Source organism: Scyliorhinus canicula, chromosome 17 (assembly GCF_902713615.1).
Source record: "Scyliorhinus canicula chromosome 17, sScyCan1.1, whole genome shotgun sequence".
Taxonomy (NCBI): domain Eukaryota; kingdom Metazoa; phylum Chordata; class Chondrichthyes; order Carcharhiniformes; family Scyliorhinidae; genus Scyliorhinus; species Scyliorhinus canicula.
The window spans coordinates 104,910,372-104,931,960 of NC_052162.1; the positions used below are offsets into that span (position 1 = coordinate 104,910,372).

The 21,589-nt window shown below is 47.0% G+C and overlaps 1 protein-coding gene across 3 annotated transcripts; it reads right to left on the reverse strand.

Annotated features, from left to right (window-relative positions):
- Positions 1 to 8,853: 8,853 nt before the first annotated feature.
- Positions 8,854 to 13,741, reverse strand: LOC119952126 (zinc finger protein 16-like). 3 transcript variants are annotated; one of them, XM_038775701.1, is made up of 2 exons: positions 13,657 to 13,741; positions 8,854 to 12,192 (listed from the first exon to the last, which is right to left on the reverse strand). In XM_038775701.1, the coding sequence occupies exon 2, from the start codon at positions 11,823 to 11,825 to the stop codon at positions 10,563 to 10,565; it is 1,263 nt and encodes a 420-aa protein (XP_038631629.1). In that variant the 5' UTR covers positions 11,826 to 12,192; positions 13,657 to 13,741; the 3' UTR covers positions 8,854 to 10,562. The 3 variants fall into 3 exon arrangements, with proteins under 3 accessions (XP_038631629.1, XP_038631630.1, XP_038631628.1); XM_038775702.1 differs by lacking the exon at positions 13,657 to 13,741 and adding an exon at positions 13,182 to 13,377; XM_038775700.1 differs by lacking the exon at positions 13,657 to 13,741 and adding an exon at positions 13,113 to 13,377.
- Positions 13,742 to 21,589: the final 7,848 nt, after the last annotated feature.

Sequence of the window (21,589 nt, forward strand, 5' to 3'; positions counted from 1 at the left end):
AAATGGCCCATTTAAACCTGCTCATTGCTTCCAGTTAGCTAACTTTCTATTCACACCAATATGTTACCTGAAAACATGGGCTTTTATTTTCTGCTATAACCTTTAACCTTATGTAATGTCTTCTGGAACTAGAAAAACAGTAAAATCCACCAGTTCTCCTGTATCCACAGCACATGTTACTTCCTCAAATAACTGTAATAAATTGGTTAAACATGATTTCCCTTTCACAAAACCATGAGGACTCCACCGGAATAGCTTGAATTCCTTGAACATTTCTAAGAGCCCGACCACAACACAATCAATTAGAGCCCCTTACATTTTCACTGTGACACACGTAAAGCTAACTGGCCAGGCCTTTTCCTACTTTCTGTAGTGTTTCCAATAAAGGAATTACATGGAACCTTGCTCAGATCTCAGGAATTTTGGAAAGTTAAAACCAATGCATCAATTATCTCACTGGCCACTTATTTTAAGAGCCTAGGATGAAGTACAGACGGTCCCAGGGATTTGTCAGACCACAGCTCCATCATTTTCTCAGTGCCACTACCCTGCTGATGGTAATTTTAGTTGTGTTTTCACATTAGTTGTGTAGCTTCAAATGCAAGTAATCCAGAGAGATGAAGCAGCAAGAGGAGACTTTTTTCTGAATATTTTTTCAATTGAGACTGTTAAACTATTGAGTCCTGTTACATGATAAAACGGGGGATGATTGAAATTTGCAGTGATGGCAATGATTAATTAGCGTTTAATTGTGCTCGTGTGGCCGAGTAGTTTAATGTGTTGGATTAAGGCTCCAGTCTCTTATGGAGGCATCGGTTCAAATCCCACCACCTTTTTCTTTTCAATCACTTAAAGAAGGGTCCTGGGATTCAGCAGATGTGCCAGGTATGACTCCAAGCAGTGGAGAGTTTTCCCCGATTCCCATTGACTGCAATTTATCTAGGGCTCTTTGATTCCATACTCGGCCAAATGCTGTCTTGTTGTCAAGGGCAGTCACTCTCACCTCACCTCTGGCATTCAGCACTTTTGTCCATGTTTGAACCAACATTGTAATGAGGTCAGGAGCTGAGTGACCCTGGTGGAACCCAAACTGAGCATCCATGAGCAGATTATTGCTGAGTAAGTGCTGCTAGATAGCACTGTTGATGACTCTTTCCATCAATTGGTGCTGATGATGGAGAGTAGACTGATAGGGGTGGTAATTGCCTGGATTAGATTTGTCTTGTTTCTTCCAATTTCCACATTGCCGGGTAGATGCCAGGGTTGCACCTGTACTGTACTGGAACAGTTTGGTTAGGGGTGCAGCAAGTTCTAGAGCACATGTCATCAGTACTATTGCCAGAATATTGTCAGGGCCCATTGCTTTTGAAGTATCCAGTGCCTTCAGCCGTTTCCTAATATCACCTGGAGTGAATAGTATTGACTGAAGACTGTCATCTATGATACTGGAGACCTCTGGAGAAGACCAAGATGGATCATCCACTCTGCATTTCTGGCTGAATGCCTCAGCCTTGTCTTTTGGACGTATGTATTGGGCTCCTCCATCATTGAAGATGGGGATATTTGTGGAGCCTTCTCCTCCAGTGAGTTGTTTATTTGTCGATGGCTGGATGTGGCAGGAGTGCAGAGCTTAGATCTGATGCGTTCATTGTGGAATCACTTCACTTAGCTCTGTATATTACTTGCTGCTTATGCTATTTGGCCCACAGGTAGTCCTGTGTTGTAGCTTCACCAGGTTGACACCTCATTTTTCGGTATGCCTGATGTTGCTCCTGGCATGCTCTCCTGCACTCTGCATTGTGTCTTGGTGGTAATGGGAGAGTGGATGATTTACCATAGAATTTACAGTGCAGAAGGAGGCCATTCGGCCCATCGAGTCTGCACCGGCTCTTGGAAAGAGCACCCTACCCAAGGTCAACACCTCCACCCTATCCCCATAAACCAGTAACCCTACCCAACACTAAGGGCAATTTTGGACACAAAGGGCAATTTATCATGGCCAATCCACCTAACCTGCACATCTTTGGACTGTGGGAGGAAACCGGAGCAGATGTGCCGAGCCATGAGGTTGCAGATTGTGGTTGAATACAATTTTGCTGCTGTTGCTGATGGCACCTCATGGATGCCCAGTCTTGAGTTCCTTGATCTGTTAGCACAGTGGAGGGTATCCTCAATGTGAAGGTGGGACTTTGTCTCCACTAGGACTATGCATGGTCGACCGATACTGTCGAGGGCAGATGCACCTGCAGCAGGCAGGTTGGTGAGGACGAGGTCAAGTATATTTTTCCCTCTTTTTGGTTCCCTCACCCGCTGCTGCAGTCCCAGTCTAGCAGCTATGTCCTATAGGACCCGGCTAGCTCGGTCTGTGGTTTCCTTGCCCAAGTTTAACCTGATGTCATGAGATTTCATGGTGTCAATATTGTGGACACTCAGGGCAACTCCCTCACAAAGACCACTGTGCCCCCACCTCTGCTGGGTCTGTCCTGCCAGTGAGATGGCGTACCTAAGAATGGTGATAGTGTTGTCTGTAAGGTATGATTCTAAGAATATATCAGGCTGTTGCTTAACTAATTTTTTTTAAAATAATCTTTATTGTCACATGTAGGCTTTCGTTAACATTGCAATGAAATTATTGTGAAAAGCCCCTAATCACAACATTCCGGCGCCTGTTCAGGTAAACAGAGGGACAATTCAGAATGTCCAATTCACCTAAAAGCACGTCTTTTGGAAATTGTGGGCAGCACGGTAGCATGGTGGTTAGCATAAATGCTTCACAGCTCCAGGGTCCCAGGTTCGATTCCTGGCTGTGTCACTGTCTGTGCGGAGTCTGCACGTCCTCCCCGTGTGTGCGTGGGTTTCCTCCGGTCGCTCCGGTTTCCTCCCACAGTCCAAAGATGTGCGGGTTAGGTGGATTGGCTATGCTAAATTGCCCTTAGTGTCCTAAAAAATAAGGTTAATGGGGGGGGAGGGTTGTTGGGTTACTGGTATAGGGTGGATACGTTGACTTGCTCGGCACAACATCGAGGGCCGAAGGGCCTGTTCTGTGCTGTACTGTTCTATGTTCTATGTTCTAAACCGGAGCACCCGGAGGAAACCCACGTAGACACAGGGAGAATGTGCAGACTCTGCACAGACAGAGACCCAAGCCGGGAATTAAACCTGGGACCCTGGCGCTGTGAAGCAATAATACTAACCACTGCACTACCGTGCTAGTCTGTGAGACAGCCCAACTTTGGCACAATGCCACAGATGTTAGTAAGGAGGACTTTCCAGGGTCAAGAGGGCTGCCATTGGGTTTACCAGACCAGGTAATGATGGCAGATTTTCTTCCTTAAGGACATTAGGAAACGAGATGGGTTTTTACGACAATCAACAATGGTTTCATGGTCATTGTTAGACTTTTAATTCCAGATACATTATTGAGTTTAAATTCCATAACCTGCCATTGTGGGATTTGAAACCAGGTCCCTGGTGAAGCAACAATACCACTATGCCACCCCCTCACAATAACATCTAAGTACCCCGACTGTGAGAAGCGCTTTAAAAGCCCATGTTTGCTGACATAACACCAGCATATTCACACCGGTTCCACACCGTTCAACTGCTGTGTGTGTGGAAAGCGATTCATGGGATCCTCCAACCTGCTGAAACACCAACGCATTCACACTGGAGAGAGACAGTTCAGCTGCTCTGAGTGTCGGAAGGGATTCTCTAATTCATCCAACCTGCTGAGACGCCAACGAGTTCACACTGATGAGAGACCTTTTAAATGCCCAGATTGCAAGAAGTGTTTTAAAAGTTCCAGTGAACTGATGTCCCATCAAAATGTTCACACTGACCAGAGCCCATTCAAGTTCAAAGATGTGCAGGTTAAGTGGATTGGCCATGCTAAATTGCCCTTAATGTCCAAAACGGTTAGGTGGGGTTACAGGGATAGGGTGGACGTGTGGGCTTTGGTAGGGTGCTCTTTCCAAGGGCTGGTGCAGACTCAATGGGCCGAATGATCTCCTTCTGCATTGTAAATTCTATGATTCTAAGTGTCCTCAGACTGGCTTCAGACGATCGGTCCACCTCAGCACACACCAGCGAGTTCACACTGGGAAGGGACTGTTCATCTGCTCAGAGTGTGGGAAGAGATTCACTCGTTTATCCCACCTCACTTCACATCAACTCATTCACACAGGTAAGAGACTCTTTCGATGTTTCGACTGTCAGAAGAGTTTTAAAAGCAATCATGTTCTGATGAGACAACAGCAAATTCACACCAGGGAGAGGCCATTCCCCTGCTCTGCTTGTGGGAAGAGATTTACTCAGTCATCCATTCTGCTGAGACAGCAGAGAGTTCACACCGGGCAAAGACCATACCCCTGCTCTGTGTGTGGGAAGAGATTTATTCAGTCATCCATTCTGCTGAGACACCAGAGTCCACTCCGGGTAAAGACCATTCCTCTGCTTTGTGTGTGGGAAGAGATTCACTCAGTTATCCAGCCTGCAGAAACATCTGCAAGTTCACAACAGATTACAGGGGTTTGGATTCTGCAGTTGCTGCTGTTAATCACAGCCAGGATTGAACAGTGTTTATTCTGACAGTTGGGTTCTATCCCTGGTGTCAAAAGCCCCGACTGAACTTACCACCTCGCAATCATGTGAGAATCGCTAATTCTGTCAACGGGCCTTATTTTAAAAGTTAACATAGCGAGAAACTGTATTGAACCAAAGATGAATACAGATCACAGTCCAATCCTACAGCTGTATATTTAAATGAGAAAGTCTGCTCTATAACTTGAGGATGAGGCTGTGTGAGCTCTGAATCTTTGTTATGGGAGGCACAGCACAGTGGGTAGCACTGTTCCTTCACAGCGCCAGAATCCCAGGTTCGGTTCCCCGTATGTCTGTGTGGGTTCCATCCGGGTGCTCCGGTTTCCTCCCACAAGACCCAAAAGACGTGCTTGTTAGGTGAATTGGACATTCTGAATTCTCCCTCTGTGTACCCAAACAGGTGCCTGAATGTGGCGACTCAGGGCTTTTCACAGTAACTTCAATGCAGTGCTAATGTAAGCCTACTGTGACAATAATAAAGATTTTTGTCATAAGTGGGCTTGACCTGTTTGATAAACAGGCTGTACAAAGCTGTTAACTTGTCAACATATTGAAGAAATTCTTCTGAAAGTAAACTCACCAATTTCTAACCTCAGACTCTGGTCTGTGCTGTAATAAATATCCATTTGTGCTGATTTACCATGAATCATGGAATAGCTTGGGGAACTTGTGTTCCTGGTTTAGTGAAAAAGCTCCCATCAGTGTTAAACCACTGGATAATTATGATTACATTTAGACATGCCGAGAGAGAATCTGTGCTCAGATTTAACTGTAAATTGTGATTTAGAACCAGTGAACAATGTTGCCGACATGATTAGCAGTCTGGTGTCTTGGTCATTTGTGAAGAAAGATTTAATTCACTCACTCAGCAGATTGAGCAGACTGAGACGGACGATTGTTAATGGAAGGTTCACATTTATACAAAAACTTTCATAACTTCAGGATGTCCTAAAGTGCTTCACAGACAATGAAGTTCTTTGGAAGTGTAGTCACTGTTGAAATGCAGTTGCCAATTGTGCACAGTACGATCCCACAAAAAGATGTGCTTCTGAGCTAATAATCTGTTCAGTGATGCTCATTGATTGATAAATATTAAACAGTAATGCCAGGGGAAAACTCCCCTGTTCTTCAGAAAACACTATGGGAACTGTTACACCCAATGGAGCCGGCAGATTATGGCCATATCTTTAGGTCACATCTGAAAGACAGGACTTCAAGACAGTTTAGAGCTCCCTCAGGACTGGGAATCTTCAGGGCGGGTCTCCCACTGCACAGGTTCTCCGACTGTGCGGGGCTCCCTCGGCGCGGGCTTGCCTTGACGTGGGAGTTCCTGGGTGAAGGGCTCCCTCAGATCGGGGATCCCTCAACGCAGTGCTCCATCAGGGCGCAGCTCCCCCAGGCTGGTGCTCCCTCAGCACAGGGCTCCCTGGCCACAGCCCCCCCCCCCCCCCCCCCCCTCTGAGTTCAGGGCTCTCATTGCAGGCCTCCCTTGGCACTGGACATTCTCGGCGTGGGGCTCCTTGAGTTCCGGGTTACCTCAACACAGGGCCCCCTCAGCGCAGGACTCCCTCAGCATGGGCTTTGCTTGGTGCGGGGCTCCCTGACTGCCAGGTCCACTCAGTAGAGGTTCGCTCAGCATAGGGCCTGCTCGGAGTGGGATCACAATATCAGCCTGGATTTGATGTTGGATGTTTCTGGATGTGGATTTGAACTCACAACTTCCTGCCTCAGAGGTGAAAATGAAAGAAGCCTCACCTGAGGAAGGAGCAGTGCTCCAAAAGCTAGTGGTTTGAAACAAACTTTTTGGACTTAACCTGGTGTAAGACTTCTTACTGTGCTCACCCCAGTACAACGTCGGCATCCCCACATCATGGACAAGTGTAAGATTTTAGTCCAGGACTCTCAGATTACCCAAAAACGGAGTTGAATTCAGTGATTTTAATACATTTTATTAAGATGCAACAATTTAGACATGATACATGAACTAAATAGGCAGATAAAACATAAAACTATAACAGGTGAGAACAGGTTACTGATCCCGGATCCGGAGCATGCTGATCTCTGAGGCTTGAGGTGACAGTCTCCTCGGAATGGTTTAGTGGTCCGAATCAAGGGGATACTGATCTCCGAGGTTGGAGATGACAGTCTCCTCTGAATCGTTTACTGGTCCTGGATTAGGGGGATACGGATCTCCAGGGCTGGAGGTGACAGTCTCCTCAGAATGGTTTACTGGTCCCGGATTAGGGAAGTGCTGATCTTCGGGGCTGGTGATGAGTCACCACAGAATCGAAACAAAGAAAATATTGAGCCTACACCATCATTCATTATGATCATGGCTGATCATCAAACCCAGTAACTTGTTCCCACTTGCCCCTTATATTATTTGATCTCTTTATAGCCCCGAGAGCTATAAGAACATAAGAACTAGGAGCAGGAGTAGGCCATCTGGCCCCTCCAACCTGCTCCGCCATTCAATGAGATCATGGCTGATCTTTTGTGGACTCAGCTCCACTTTCCGGCCCGAACACCATAACCCTTAATCCCTTTATTCTTCAAAAAACTATCTATCTTTACCTTAAAAACATGTAATGAAGGAGCCTCAACTGCTTCACTGGGCAAGGAATTCCATAGATTCACAACCCTTTGGGTGAAGAAGTTCCTCCTAAACTCAGTCCTAAATCTACTTCCCCTTATTTTGAGGCTATGTCCCCTAGTTCTGCTTTCACCCGCCAGTGGAAACAACCTGCCCGCATCTATCCTATCTATTCCCTTCATAATTTTAAATGTTTCTATAAGATCCCCCCTCATTCTTCTATTTATCGTTTAAATAATAATCCCGTTTGCTGTTATTCCTACCAAAATGGATAACCTCACATTTGTCAACATTGTATTCCATCTGCCAGACCCGAGCCCATTCACTTAACCTATCCAAATCCCTCTGCAGACTTCCAGTATCCTCTGCACTTTTTGCTTTACCACTCATCTTAGTGTCATCTGCACTTGGACACATTGCCCTTGGTCCCCAACTCCAAATCATCTATGTAAATTGTGAACAATTGTGGGCACAACACGGATCCCTGAGGGATACCACTAGCTACTGATTGCCAACCAGAGAAACACCCATTAATCCCCACTCTTTGCTTTCTATTAATTAACCAATCCTCTATCCATGCTACTACTTTACCCTTAATGCCATGCATCTTTATCTTATGCAGCAACCTTTTGTGTGGCACCTTGTCAAAGGCTTTCTGGAAATCCAGATATACCACATCCATCGGCTCCCCGTTATCTACTGCACTGGTAATGTCCTCAAAAAATTCCACTAAATTAGTTAGGCATGACCTGCCCTTTATGAACCCATGCTGCGTCTGCCCAATGGGACAATTTCTATCCAGATGCCTCGCTATTTCTTCTTTGATGATAGATTCCAGCATCTTCCCTACTACCGAAGTTAAGCTCACTGGCCTATAATTTCCTGCTTTCTGCCTACCTCCTTTTTTAAACAGTGGTGTCACGTTTGCTAATTTCCAATCCACCGGGACCACCCCAGAGTCTAGTGAATTTCGGTAAATTATCACTAGTGCATCTGCAATTTCCCTAGCCATCTCTTTTAGCACTCAGGGATGCATTCCATCAGGGCCAGGAGACTTGTCTTCCTTTAGACCCATTAGCTTGCCCATCACTACCTCCTTAGTGATAACAATCCTCTCAAGGTCCTCACCTGTCATAGCCTCATTTCTATCAGTCGCTGGCATGTTATTTGTGTCTTCCACTGTGAAGACCGACCCAAAAAAACCCGTTCAGTTCCTCAGTCATTTCCTCATTTCCCATTATTAAAACTCCCTTCTCATCCTCTAAAGGACCAATATTTACCTTAGCCACTCTTTTTTGTTTTATATATTTGTAAAAACTTTTACTGTCTGTTTTTATATTCTGAGCAAGTTTACTCTCATACTCTATCTTACTCTTCTTTATAGCTTTTTTAGTAGCTTTCTGTTGCCCACTAAAGATTTCCCAGTCCTCTAATCTCCCAGCAATCTTTGCCACTTTATATGCTTTGTCCTTCAATTTGATACTCTCCCTTATTTCCTTAGATATCCACGGTCGATTTTCCCTCTTTCTACCGTCCTTCCTTTTTGTTGGTATAAACCTTTGCTGAGCACTGTGAAAAATCGCTTGGAAGATTCTCCACTGTTCCTCAACTGTTCCACCATAAAGTCTTAGCTCCCAGTCTACCTTAGCTAGTTCTTCTCTCATCCCCTTGTAACTGCTTATTAAAAACAAACAATGTTTTGGCCTCAACTGCTTCCGATGGTAGTGAATTCCACAGGCTCACCAATATCTAGATGAAGGTATTTCTCCTCATCCCAGTCCTAAATAGTTTATCCCATAGCCTTAAATTGCGAGCCATGGTCCCTACCATTGCAACATCCTTCCTGCGTCTACCTTGTCAAGTTCTGTTGGAATTTTATAGGTTTCTATGAGCTTCACCCTCATTCTTCTGAAGTCCAGCAAATAAAATGCGAACAGATTCAATCTCTCTTCAAACGTCAGTCCCGCTATCCCAGGCATCAGTTTGGTTAAACCGTCTCTGCAGTCCCTCTATAGCCAAAGCATCCTTCCTCAGATAAGGAGACCAAAACTGCACACAATATTCCAGATATGGACTCACCATGGTCCTGTATAACTGCAGCAAGACATAGCTGCTCCTGTACATGAATCCTCTCGCTATGAAGTTCCACATACCAATTGCCTTCTGCACCTGCATGCTTGCCTTCAGCGACTAGTGTACAAGGAAACTCAGGTCTTGTTGCACATTTCCCAACTCCAAATCTAGCCATTCAGATTAACAATCTGCATTCCTGTTTTTGCTACCAATGTGGATAGCCTCAAATTTATCCACATTATACTGCATCTGCTATACATTTGAATGGTTTACAGGTACTTTCAGGAGGATGCTGATCTCCATAACTGGTGGCGGTAGTTCCTCTGAATGGTTTACTGGTGTGAGCCAGAGTGTGGGTTTTTGTCTGAAGCTATTGTGCATCACTTCGAAACCTTTTTGCTCAAGAGCTTGTTTATGAAGGCCTCACTTCCCAACCTTGCCCCTCGCTGCCGTGTGGTGATCTCAGGTTAAATCACCACCAGTCAGCTCTCAAAGGGGACAGCAGCTTATGCGACTGTGGTGATATATACTATCTATTTTGCTTTGCATACAAGTCATGAGATCCAATCGTATCAGGGTAAAATATGTCTTGTTTCAGGGCCTGTGCTAGAGACATGTCCTTGGCAGAGATAACAGGCCAGATAACTGTGCTCGTCAGCCAGCAAGATACAACAGAAGTTTTCTTCATAAGACAGAGAGTCTGAGCTATTTATCTAATGTTCCATAAATTTCTGAATATTTTATATGGTTTATAGGCAGTGATTTTTGATAGTCCATTACTTGAATTGAACTTGTCTCAATTCCCATGCTATGGGGATTTCTGTACAAGGTAGGAGAGGTAACATTTGGGAACTCTCATTCTCCACCAATTCCCATTCGGCTTCTTTCTGCTGGATAATAATGGTGTTACTGTGTGTAATGTGCAAAACCAGTAAGAATTAGTAGCAAGGATTAATCAGCATTTTCTAATTGGAGATGTTAACCATTGGAACCTCTCAGACACTGAATTGTAGAGTTTGTACCAAAAATCAATTTCTGATTGAAGTAAAAGTTCAGAATCTTATAATCTAATTTCTGATGAGGTTTCTGAATTATGGGAAAAGATCACAGACAGCGGTTCTGAAAGGGACACCGAAGCTCCGAAACACAATCAGCTATTGATCCAGAATGTTAAACTGCAGCCCAGTTACAGGGATTACTAACATCAACAGAAACAAACCCCAACTGTCAGAATGAACATAGTTCAGTCCTGGATGTGAATAACAGCAGCAATAACAGCAGAATCCACTTTCTGTAATCACTTGTGAACTCGCTGGTGTCTCAGAAGGTGGGAAGACTGAGTGAATTTTTCCCCACACTGGGTGCAGGTGAATGGCCTCTCTCCAGTGTGAACTCGCTGGTGTACACTGAGATTGGAAGAAGACCTGAATCGCTTTCCACAGGCAGTACAGCTGAATGGCCTCTCCTCTGTGTGAATTCGCTGATGACTTAGCACATCAGAGGACCCAGGGAATCCTTTCCCACATACAGGGCAGGTGAACGGTTTCTCTCCATTGTGAACTCGCTGGTGCATCAGCAGGTTGGATGACTGACTGAATCCCCTCCCACATTGGGAACAGGTGAACGGTCTCTCCCCAGTGTGAACTCGCTGGTGTCTCTGAAGATTGGATGACTGAGTGAATCCCTTCCCACACTCAGGGCAAATGAATGGCCTCTCACCAGTGTGAACCCGAAGGTGTGAAGTGAAGTGAGAGAACGTAGTGAATCTCTTCCCACAATCGGAGCAGGTGAACAGTCTCTCTCCAGTGTGAACTCGCTGGTGTGCACAAAGATTGGAAGAAGACCTGAATGTCTTTGCACAGAAATTACAAGTGAATGGCCTCTCCTCAGTGTGAAGTTGCTGGTGCTTCAGCAGATCAGATGAAGCAATGAATCCCTTCCCACATACAGGGCAAAGGAATGGCCTCTCTCCAATGTGTACCCACTGGTGTATCAACAGATTAGATGACTGAATGAATCCCTTCCCACAAGTGAAACAAGTGAAAGGCCTCTCCCCAGTGTGAACCCGCTGGTGTGTCAGTAGGTCAGATGACTGGGTGAATCCCTTCCCACATTCAGAGCAAGTGAATGGCTTCTCCCCAGTGTGCACTCGCTGATGTACTTGCAGATGGGAGAACTGAGTAAATCTCTTTCCACAATTGGAGCAGGTGAATGGACTCTCCCCTGTGTGGACCCGCTGGTGTGTCAGCAGGTTGGATGACTGCGTGAATCCCTTCCCACACTCTGAGCATGTGAATGGTCTCTCCCCGGTGTGAACTCGCTGGTGTGAAATGAGGCTGAATGATTTCCTGAAACTCTTTCCACATGACGTACAGCTGAATGGTTTCTCCTCAGTGTGAGTCAGTAGGTGAGTCTGGAGGTTGTATAACCGATTGAATCCCTTTCCACACTCAGGGCAGGTGAATGGTCTCACCTCGCTGTGACAGCGTTGATGAATTTCCAGCTGGGATGGACAATTGAACCCCTTCCCACAGTCACCACATTTCAATGGTATCTCCATGGTACCGGTGTCTCTGTGTCTCTCCAGGTTGGATGATCAGTTGGATCCTCATGCAGACAGAGTATACTTGTACAGTTTCTCCCTGCTGTGAATTGTGTGATTTATTTTCAGGCTCTGTAACTGGTTAAAGATCTTTCGACAGTCAGTTCACTGGAACACACTCACTCCAGTGTGCATATGTGTGTCTCTAGGTACTTTTCCAGTCATACTGATGTTTACAGTCCTTTCCCACCTACAGGACAAACAATTCTCCGTCCACATTCAAAGTCTTATGAGACTTAGATCCTGAAGAATCATGTGACCTTGTCGAACCTTGATGTGATATTTGGTTTGAGTTTCCCACCTGCAAATTATCCCTTCTCATACCCTGGAAAAAAAGTTTACAAAAGTCATCATTGTCAGTACAGAATAGAAATTCAGAACAATTTTAGTTTCTATAAAACATTTATTCCCCTCTTCTTCCCTCAAAGCTGAAAATCCCCATCTCACACACTCTCCTTCCAACCTATGTTGAATTCCAAATAGTGTTGGACAATTCTTTCTATATCTTTTTAACAAATTCTTACAACTAGAGATAACCATAGGTATCTCCCACATTCTACTCTCCATAGACGTGAAACCATCCCACAGTCTGCTTTCCATGTCTTAACTCAGAACAAGTCCCATTCCCCTATCACCCATGTGCTCCCAGATGTGCTTTTGCTCCTAGTCTTGATTTTAAAATCCTCATCCTTGTTTTTAAATCTATTTATAGCCTCGTCCCTCACTATCTCTGAAATCTCCTCCAGTCCCGCAACCCTCTGAGATCTACTGTGCTCTAATTCTGGTCTCTTGTACATTCCCTATCATATTTGATCCACCATCATTGGTCACCCCTCCACTTCTGTATCCTCAGCTGAAAACTCTGGAATGAGTTCCCTACACCTCTCAGTCTCTCCACCTCAGTTTCATCCGTTAAAACACTCCTTTGAACCCAAATATTTACCAAGCTTTTGGTAATCCGACCTATTACCTGCTTTGTTTTATAACTTTCCTGGGATGTTCACTGGAATGATTTGTGATGTTATTGGTGCTATATATTTGGAGTTGTTGATTCTGACTGTATCCCTGACTTCCTGTTTCACAACCCATTGATTTCACACCAAACTCTATCTCAGGTTTACTGTCGCCCCCGCGATGATACCCGATTCCTCCCCGATCTGCCTCCCCATCTTAATCTCCCGATCCCCCCCCATCCCTTTTGATTCCGCTGCCCCCATCCCCTTGATTAAGAAATCTTGCAGCTACCAATGAATCAATCGTTTTTTCTCCTGGTCACTGCGGCCCAGAAGATGGCCGCACATGAATCAGAAATACCCAGATGCGGGAGCTGCAACTTCATATTGAGGGTTTGGGGCCTCCAGCGGGTGTTTCTGAATCGTCGCCGTCCGCCTCCCAGGGTTTCCATCCTTCCCAGAGATCAGAGTCATTATCAAAAGTTGGAACCTCTTCTTTATTGTTTTTGTCCCCCATCAGGAACAATGAGGACGGGAGGAGCTGGCGCACTGAGACATGTGGCTGGTCCTCCAACCAATCAGAGTGAATGAGGGGGCGGGGCTTATCTAGAGTCTCACTTATTGGCTCGCCAGTCTAGGCATGCGCGCTGCCGCACTCTGCCGCCTAAAAAAGGTGGCAGCCGGTAACCCAGGTCTCGGATCGGGAGTAGATCTGCTGTGCTGCTCGATACTGCTATCTCCATCTTTGGGGTTCAGGGCCGACGCTAAGGGTTTATGAAGCCTTCCCACCCGACCATTGTATCCGTCGCTCCCTTTCCGACACCAAATAAACTTACCGGCGACAGAGGGCAACAAACAAACGGCTCAACCCCGCCATTACCCCCACTGCGCATGTCCCCATCACTGGAAAACCGCGCATGCTCCAAAGTCTGCGATGCTTGCGTCTTGTTCCGTAATGTGGATGGGGGCATTCTCCAGCGATAGGAATGCTGGGAACAAGACCTCTAGTTTCTGTCAATATTGTTCAACTTCTTCATTTATAACATTCAGGACAGCAAGGATTATTGGAGAGAATAAACACAGTGCAGCGAGAAAGGAAATTCAGTCTGAGGTTTGGGGAGCTGGGACTCGGAAGTGAAGGTTTCAGAAGTGAAATATTCTGGCATAAGAAAGGAGAAAATGTCAACAAACTGAATAACCAGTAATCTCTTATCAAAGATAAATCAAAAAACGTTATCAAGGAGTGTGTAAAACAAAGCTCATTTATGAAATATATGCAATATTTTAAACTACAGCCCATTTTTATGGAGAGTATTAACATAAGCAGCAATAAGAACACGGTTCAATCCAGAATGTGATTAGCATCAGCAATAACAGCACCTTTAACTTATTCACACATACCAAGAACTTCTCATGAAATAAATCTCAACACCAAGACATAACAGGCTAGATGAATATTGACGGGTTAGGTGGATTGGCCATGCTAAATTGCCCGTAGTGTCCTAATAAAAGTAGGGTTAAGGGGGAGGTTGTTGGGTTACGGGTATAGGGTGGATACGTGGGTTTGAGTAGGGTGATCATGGCTCGGCACAACATTGAGGGCCGAAGGGCCTGTTCTGTGCTGTACTGTTCTATGTTCTATGAAGACAGCTGGCCAAACACTTGGTCAAAGAAGCAGGTTTTAAACAAAAACTTAAAGGAGAGGAGGGGCCTCACGGTAGCAGGGGGCCTCACGGTAGCATGGTGGTTAGCATCAATGCTTCACAGCTCCAGGGTCCCAGGTTCAATTCCGGCTGGGTCACTGTCTGTGTGGAGTCTGCACGTCCTCCCCGTGTGTGCGTGGGTTTCCTCCGGGTGCTCCGGTTTCCTCCCACAGTCCAAAGATGTGCGGGTTAGGTGGATTGGCCATGCTAAATTGCCCGTAGTGTAAGGTTAATGGGAGGATTGTTGGGTTATGGGTATACGGGTTACGTGGGGTTAAGTAGGGTGATCATTGCTCGGCACAACATCGAGGGCTGAAGGGCCTGTTCTGTGCTGTACTGTTCTATGTTCTATGTTCTATGTTCTAGATGGTTAGAGAGGGAATCCAGTGTTCAATAGCCAACCAGCTGAATGTATGTCCGGCTCTGGTGGAGTGATGAAAATCTGGGATGTATAAGATTTCAATATTGGAGGAGAAGAAAGAATTGGAAAAATGCTTATTGTCATGAGTAGGCTTCAATGAAGTTACTGTGAAAAGCCCCTAGTTGCCACATTCTGGTGCCTGTTCAGGAAGGCTGGTACAGGAACTGAACCGTGCTGCTGGCCTGCCTTGGTCTGCTTTTAAAGCCAGCGATTTAGCCCAGTGTGCAAAACCAGCCCCTGGTTTAGAGGGATATTGGGCTGGAGGTAGTTGCAGAGATAGGTGGGGCAAGCTTTCCCATGGAGAATTGTAAAATCCATACATTGCCAGAATGGACATCAGTTAAGTGAATAATGGGTGAATGCAAATAACTGCAAGGCGGGATATAGGGAGATGGAGGTGCACACAGTACTCCATGTGCAGTCTAACCAAGCTCCTATACAATTGAAGCAAGACCTCACTTCTCCTGTACTCAAATCCTCTTGTGATAAAGGCTAACATTCCATTACTCTTGCTAATCGTCTTCAGTGATTTATGGACAAGGACACCCAGCTGCCTTTTGACATCCACACCTTCTAATTTCTTGCCATTTAGGAACTACTCTACACATCTGTTCCTTTACCAAAATGGATTACCTCCCACGTTGCACCTGGGACACAAAAGCAACCCCCCCACCCCGCCCAGTTGGCAGGTGCCATGGCGTGGGTCGTAGTGATAATGTTGAGTTCATACGTGTGTCCTGCCAATGTCCGCCTAACCCTGTACTTCATCTCCTCCTCCCCCGCCACACCCCCCCCCCCCTCCCCCCACCAAGGGCAAGACAGTGCACAATTTCCAGGAGCGTGCAAGAACTCCTCAGCTGCACCCCCTCACCGTCTACGAGCAAAGGGCACTGGACGTTGCTGGGGGAGCCACCAGCCGGTAGGTAGCGCTGTGCCAGGTAGGAGGCGAAGCTCCAAGTGAGAATCCACTGTATGCATGCAGTCTGTCAGCCCATCACTGCCCCCACCCCCCCTCACACCCCACTGCACCACCCCCACAGTCCACACCCCACCGCCTAACACTGCACCACCCTACAGTCCAGACCCTCACATTCGACCACGCAAGACTAACAGACCTGCCTTAATGTGCTATCCAGGGCCACATGAGCACTGCCGTGGGACTGCCCGTTCACCATGCCGCCGTACAGCCCCAACCTCTTCCGGCCACAGTGTCAAACCGGACAGACGGGAAGGACCACGGGCAGGAGGGCCATCCTCTGAGGCCGGCACATCGAGGCCTGACGCATAGAGGACAGACAGAGACGTCAGGACAGGCGATAATGACTCTTATGACAGTCTGACTGACGAGGAGGGGACAGCGAGCCCGGACAGTGACGCACAGAGGACGTTGCGGCATTCGAGGCATAGGGGCACGGCACCTGGCATCGGCCGTGGTCTCAATGCACCGGAGACAGAGCTGGGGACAGACGAGGACCTAGCGGCCGCGGCACTGCTGTCACCAACACCCTCCAACATCGCAGATACACTCACCTCGGTTAGGCAAGTTAGTGACAGGTTTTCTGGTTCTCATACTGGTGCGCACCACACAGTCGAACCGGTACAGCAGGTGGAGGTAGGAGCAGCCGAGGGCCTGGTCGGAGGGCAGGCCAGGCCCAGCACCCAGCTGCTGCACAGACAGCTCCTGGTTTCCTGGCCATTCCAGGCCCAACCACAGACCCGATGCAATCGGCACCCCAGGGACCAGACGACGAGATGTCGGCTGTCTTCTGGCAATTGCAGGCGCAGCTGGAGGAGTCCATCTGCTGTGGTAATGCTGTGTTAGCGGGGCCTCACGGTAGCAACGGGGCCTCACGGTAGCAACGGGGCCTCACGGTAGCAACGGGGCCTCACGGTAGCATGGTGGTTAGCATCCATGCTTCACAGCTCCAGGGTCCCAGGTTCGATTCCCGGCTGGGTCACTGTCTGTGTGGAGTCTGCACGTCCTCCCTGTGTGTGCGTGGGTTTCCTCCGGGTGCTCCGGTTTCCTCCCACAGTCCAAAGATGTGCGGGTTAGGTGGATTGGCCATGCTAAATTGCCCGTAGTGTAAGGTTAATGGGGGGGATTGTTGGGTTACGGGTATACGGGTTACGTGGGTTTAAGTAGGGTGATCATTGCTCGGCACAACATCGAGGGCTGAAGGGCCTGTTCTGTGCTGTACTGTTCTAAATTCTAAATTCCACCGCAGTTTACAGTTTCAGGGGCTGTTTAGCACAGGGCTAAATTGCTGGCTTTGAAAGCAGACCAAAGCAGGCTTTTCACAGTAACTTCATTTGAAGCTTACTTGTGACAATAAGCGATTTTCATTTCATTTAATTTCATCTGCATCCATGAGCAGGGAGTGGTGTCGGTCATGGCTGCAACCAGGCTGACACCGCACGGATGGCGTTTGCGATGGAGGCTATGGGGGAAAACAGCTTTGGCCATGGGTCAGGTTCTCCAGGGCGTGGGGCTTAGTGTGCATGTGTCATCCGTGGCCCATGACAGGGCTGCACACTCACAGGCAACCATGCTCCTGAGCCACATGGACATTGCCGCCGCGCTCCGGGGGTCTGGCCCAATCTCAGCAGGCCATGGCCCTGTCCCAGCAGGCCATCGCTGAGAGCATCGGCGGCCTTATCCATGTGATGGACGCCGTTGCCCAGACGCAGCTAAAGGTTGCGGTGTCCCGTACAGGGATGTCGCACTCCCTCTGCTCCATCGCCAGTAACGTTCAGACCCTGGTCGATTCAACAGCGGGCCTCCAGGACTGGCAGTGCCAGGTGTCGGTGGTGCAATGGGGCTTGCCTCCGCGGGCATCACCGCCCCTTAGAGAGGCCCAGGGGCCAAATGGCTCCCCAAGGGAGGAGGAGGACCCGGTGCCTGTCCCAGTAACCACAGCAAGGGAGGGACCGGAACACTCGCACTCCTCCCCCTCCCTCCTTCCCCCTCCCTCCTTCCCCACTCCCCCTTCCCCCTCCCCTTCCCTCCTCCCTCCTCCCCCTCCCTCCTTCCCATCCCTCCTCCCCTCCCTCCTCCCCATCCCTCTTCCCCTCCCTCCTCTCCATCCCTCACTCCCCCTTCCCCACTCCGTCCCTCCTTCCCTACTCCCCCCTTCCCTACTCCCCATCCCTCCTCCCCTCCCTCCTCCCCATCCCTCCGCCCCTCCCTCCTCCAACCAACACAACCATCTTCCTTTGTGTCAGGTATGACTCCAACCAGCGGAGAGGTTTCCCCCTGATTCTCATTTACTCCAGTTTTTCTCGGGCTCCTTGATGCCATTCTCGGTCAAATCATGCCTTAATGTCAAGGACAGTCACTCTCACCTCACCTCTGACATTTAGCTCCTTTGGCAGGTTGTCTTATAAGGAAAGTTTGGAGAGGTTAGGTTTAAATCCAAGAGAGTTTAAAAGAGTAAGAGATGACTTGATTGGAAAGTTTTTGATAGTAAGGGACCTTTCACCACTGAGATAATAAGCTTTGCTTTTTAATTTTTCCTGCCAAAATTGACAATTCCACATTTCCCACATTATACTCAATATGCCCATTGACTTAACCTCTCCATATCCCTTTGTAGCCTCATGTTCACTCTTTACATTCCTACCTCAATAGGGGCAGATATGGAGAGATGTTTCCTCTCATCAGAGAATCTAAACCTATTCGTCAGGGTTTAAAAATAAGGGGTCACTCATTTAAGATAGAGATTTGGAGAAAGGTTTGCTCTGAGAGAGTTGTTAGTTTCCAGAACTCTCTTCGTCAAAAGACAAAGGAAACCGGATCTTTGAATACTTTTAAAGCAGAGCTGGATAGATTCTTGATTAATAATGGGTTGGAAGGTTATTGGGTTTGGCAGAAATGTGGAATTGAGGTTACAGTCAGATAAGCCATGACCTCACTGAATGGCGGAGCAGCCTCAATGGGCCAAGTCACTGACTCCTGTTCCTCATTTGTATTTTGGCAACAGCTTCTACTTCAGTGCTCGTCCTGATCATCAGCATCAGCCTTTGTTATTACCAAAGGATGATCTCACGCACCGTGAAAATGGTAATTATGTCAAACAAGGGATAAGTTCCAGTTGCTGCCTCAGCAGCATCTCTAGAGAAGGGATGTCAAGATGATATTTATAGAATTTAATCGAACTGGTCATGTTCCAAGCCTAGATGGCCATCACTAGGATGAGCAACTAAGCTATAAAGGAACTATGTAAATAGTACCAAGGTCTTGATGCCCACAGCAGTCCAGTGGATCTCTAGACAACCCTGTCATCTGAGAGTCCAGTGTTGTGTTCACCTAGGTCAGATATAATCTGTCCAGGGGCTAACAGGAGGGACAGATGTGAGGAATAAAGGATTAATACGATTACTGAGTTATATTGATGAGAACTGTCTCCCTCGCTTTTTTTTGTTCCACCATAACCCTTGGCCTACACATCTGCTGCTGTTTTTCATGCATGTACAGTATAAAGATGAAGTTCCTGTAGCTGATCAGCCTGAAGTTTTTCTCATGTTATGCACTGATCCATTAGCCTGATGTTCTGTGAGAATGTGATAAAACATGTTCATGAGGGACAGATGAAGGCTATAAACAGATAAATCTCCCTCGAGTGTGCAGGCAGCTGAAGTTGTGTTCTGTATAATCATCGCAATAACTGCTCTTTGAGATGTTTAGGTTCACTGAACCCTGTAGGCTTGCTTTAGAATGTCCTACTTTCAGCTCACTCACAACTCACTCACCAGTGGTTTCTTCCACAACAAAAAGAAACTAATTTGTGAATCCAAGGATTTAACACACTGTGTTCAACACAAAACTGATTTATTTGACTTTTATTCAGAATATTAACGCCTATAACTGGACTGGAGTTTATTAACATCAGATAAAACAGACTACAATGAACAAAGTTCAATCCTTGACATCACAAACAGCAAAGTCCAATCACCAGGATTGTTTGTGAACTCACTGGTGTTTCATTGGGTGGGATGACTGAGTGAATCTCTTCTCACACTCTGAGTAGGTGATCGGTGACTCCCCAGTATGATCACCAATGCATCCAGTATTTCTAGGGCCACTTCCTTAAGTACTCTGGGATGCAGAGTATCAGCCTGATCACTTATTGGGTTTTAACCCCATCAATTTCCCCAATACAATTTCCTGAATAACAAGGATTTCCTTCAGTTCCTCCTTTATGCTAGACCCTCTGTCCCCTAGTATTTCCGGAAGGTTATTTGTGATCTGCTAAGTGAAGACAGATCCAAATTGGGCCCGGCTAGCTCAGACAGTAGCGCATGACACTCTTAATCGCAGGGTTGTCGGTTAAAGTCCCACACTGGGTGCAATTGTTACTGGCTCATTGGTCTAGGGGTAATATTCTCGCTTTTGTACATAGAATTTACAGTGCCATTCAGCCCATCGAGTCTGCACCGGCTCCTGGAAAGAGCACCCCACCCAAGGTTAACACCTCCACCCTATCCCCATAACCCAGTAACCCCACCCAACACTAAGGGCAATTTTGGACACTAAGGGCAATTTATCATGGCCAATCCACCTAACCTGAACATCTTTGGACTGTGGGAGGAAACCGGAGCACCCGGAGGAAACCCACGCAGACACGGGGAGGATGTGCAGACTCCACACAGACAGTGACCCAAGCCGGAATCGAACCTGGGACCCTGGAGCTGTGAAGCGATTGTGCTATCCACAATGCTGCCCCTTTGGGGTTGTGCTCCCTGAATTTGTGAGAGGTCCTGGGTTCAAATCCAGGACGAGCCCTTTGATGTTGATGTGGCATGGTAGCACATGGTAGCTCTGTCGCTTCGCAGTTCCAGGATCCCAGGTTTGATCCCTGGCGGGTCACCGTCTGTGTGGAGTCTGCATGTTCTCCCTGCATATGCGTGGGTTTCCTCCCACAGTCCATAGATGTGCAGGTTAGGTGGATTGGCCATGCAAAAAATTGCCCTCAGTGTCCAAAACGTTAGGTGGGGTTATGGGGGTTGGGTGTGTGCTGAATGGCCTCCTGCACTGTAAATTCTATGATTCAAAGTATTTGTTCAACTGATCTACTATCTCTTTGTTGCCCATTGTGAATTCTATTGCTCATTATTAATTAGATCTGATGCTTGGTTTGAGATTCCCAACTGCAAATCCCCCCTTCCAATACCCTGAGAAATTGATTTTAAAAAGAAAAAAGATAGTGGGAGAAAACCCACAAAAACAAAAAGGCAAGTTATGAAATTACATGGAATGAATCTGGTCATTTGTGGGGCCGGCACTCAGAAAACGTGACCATGAAAGCTTAGGAGTGTTGTAAAAACGCCACTGGGTCGGTAATGTCCTTCAGGAAAAGGAATCTGCTACATGGTCTGGACGTACACAAGACTCTGGCCTCCATGGAAATAGAAAAAGATAGAAAGGTGGAGGAGGGTCCATGGGAAATTGAATCTTTTTAGTTGCAGGTCAAGCAGAATTTTGACTGGATCTCCCCAAGTTACAGAATACAAGAACAGCAGGAGAACCACCACCTCCAAGACACACACCAGTAAGTTCAAACTGGAGAGCAGCCATTCATTTACTTCCTGTGCGAGAGCAGATTTAATTGATCATCCTACTGCTGAGAAACCGGTGAGTTTGCAAGT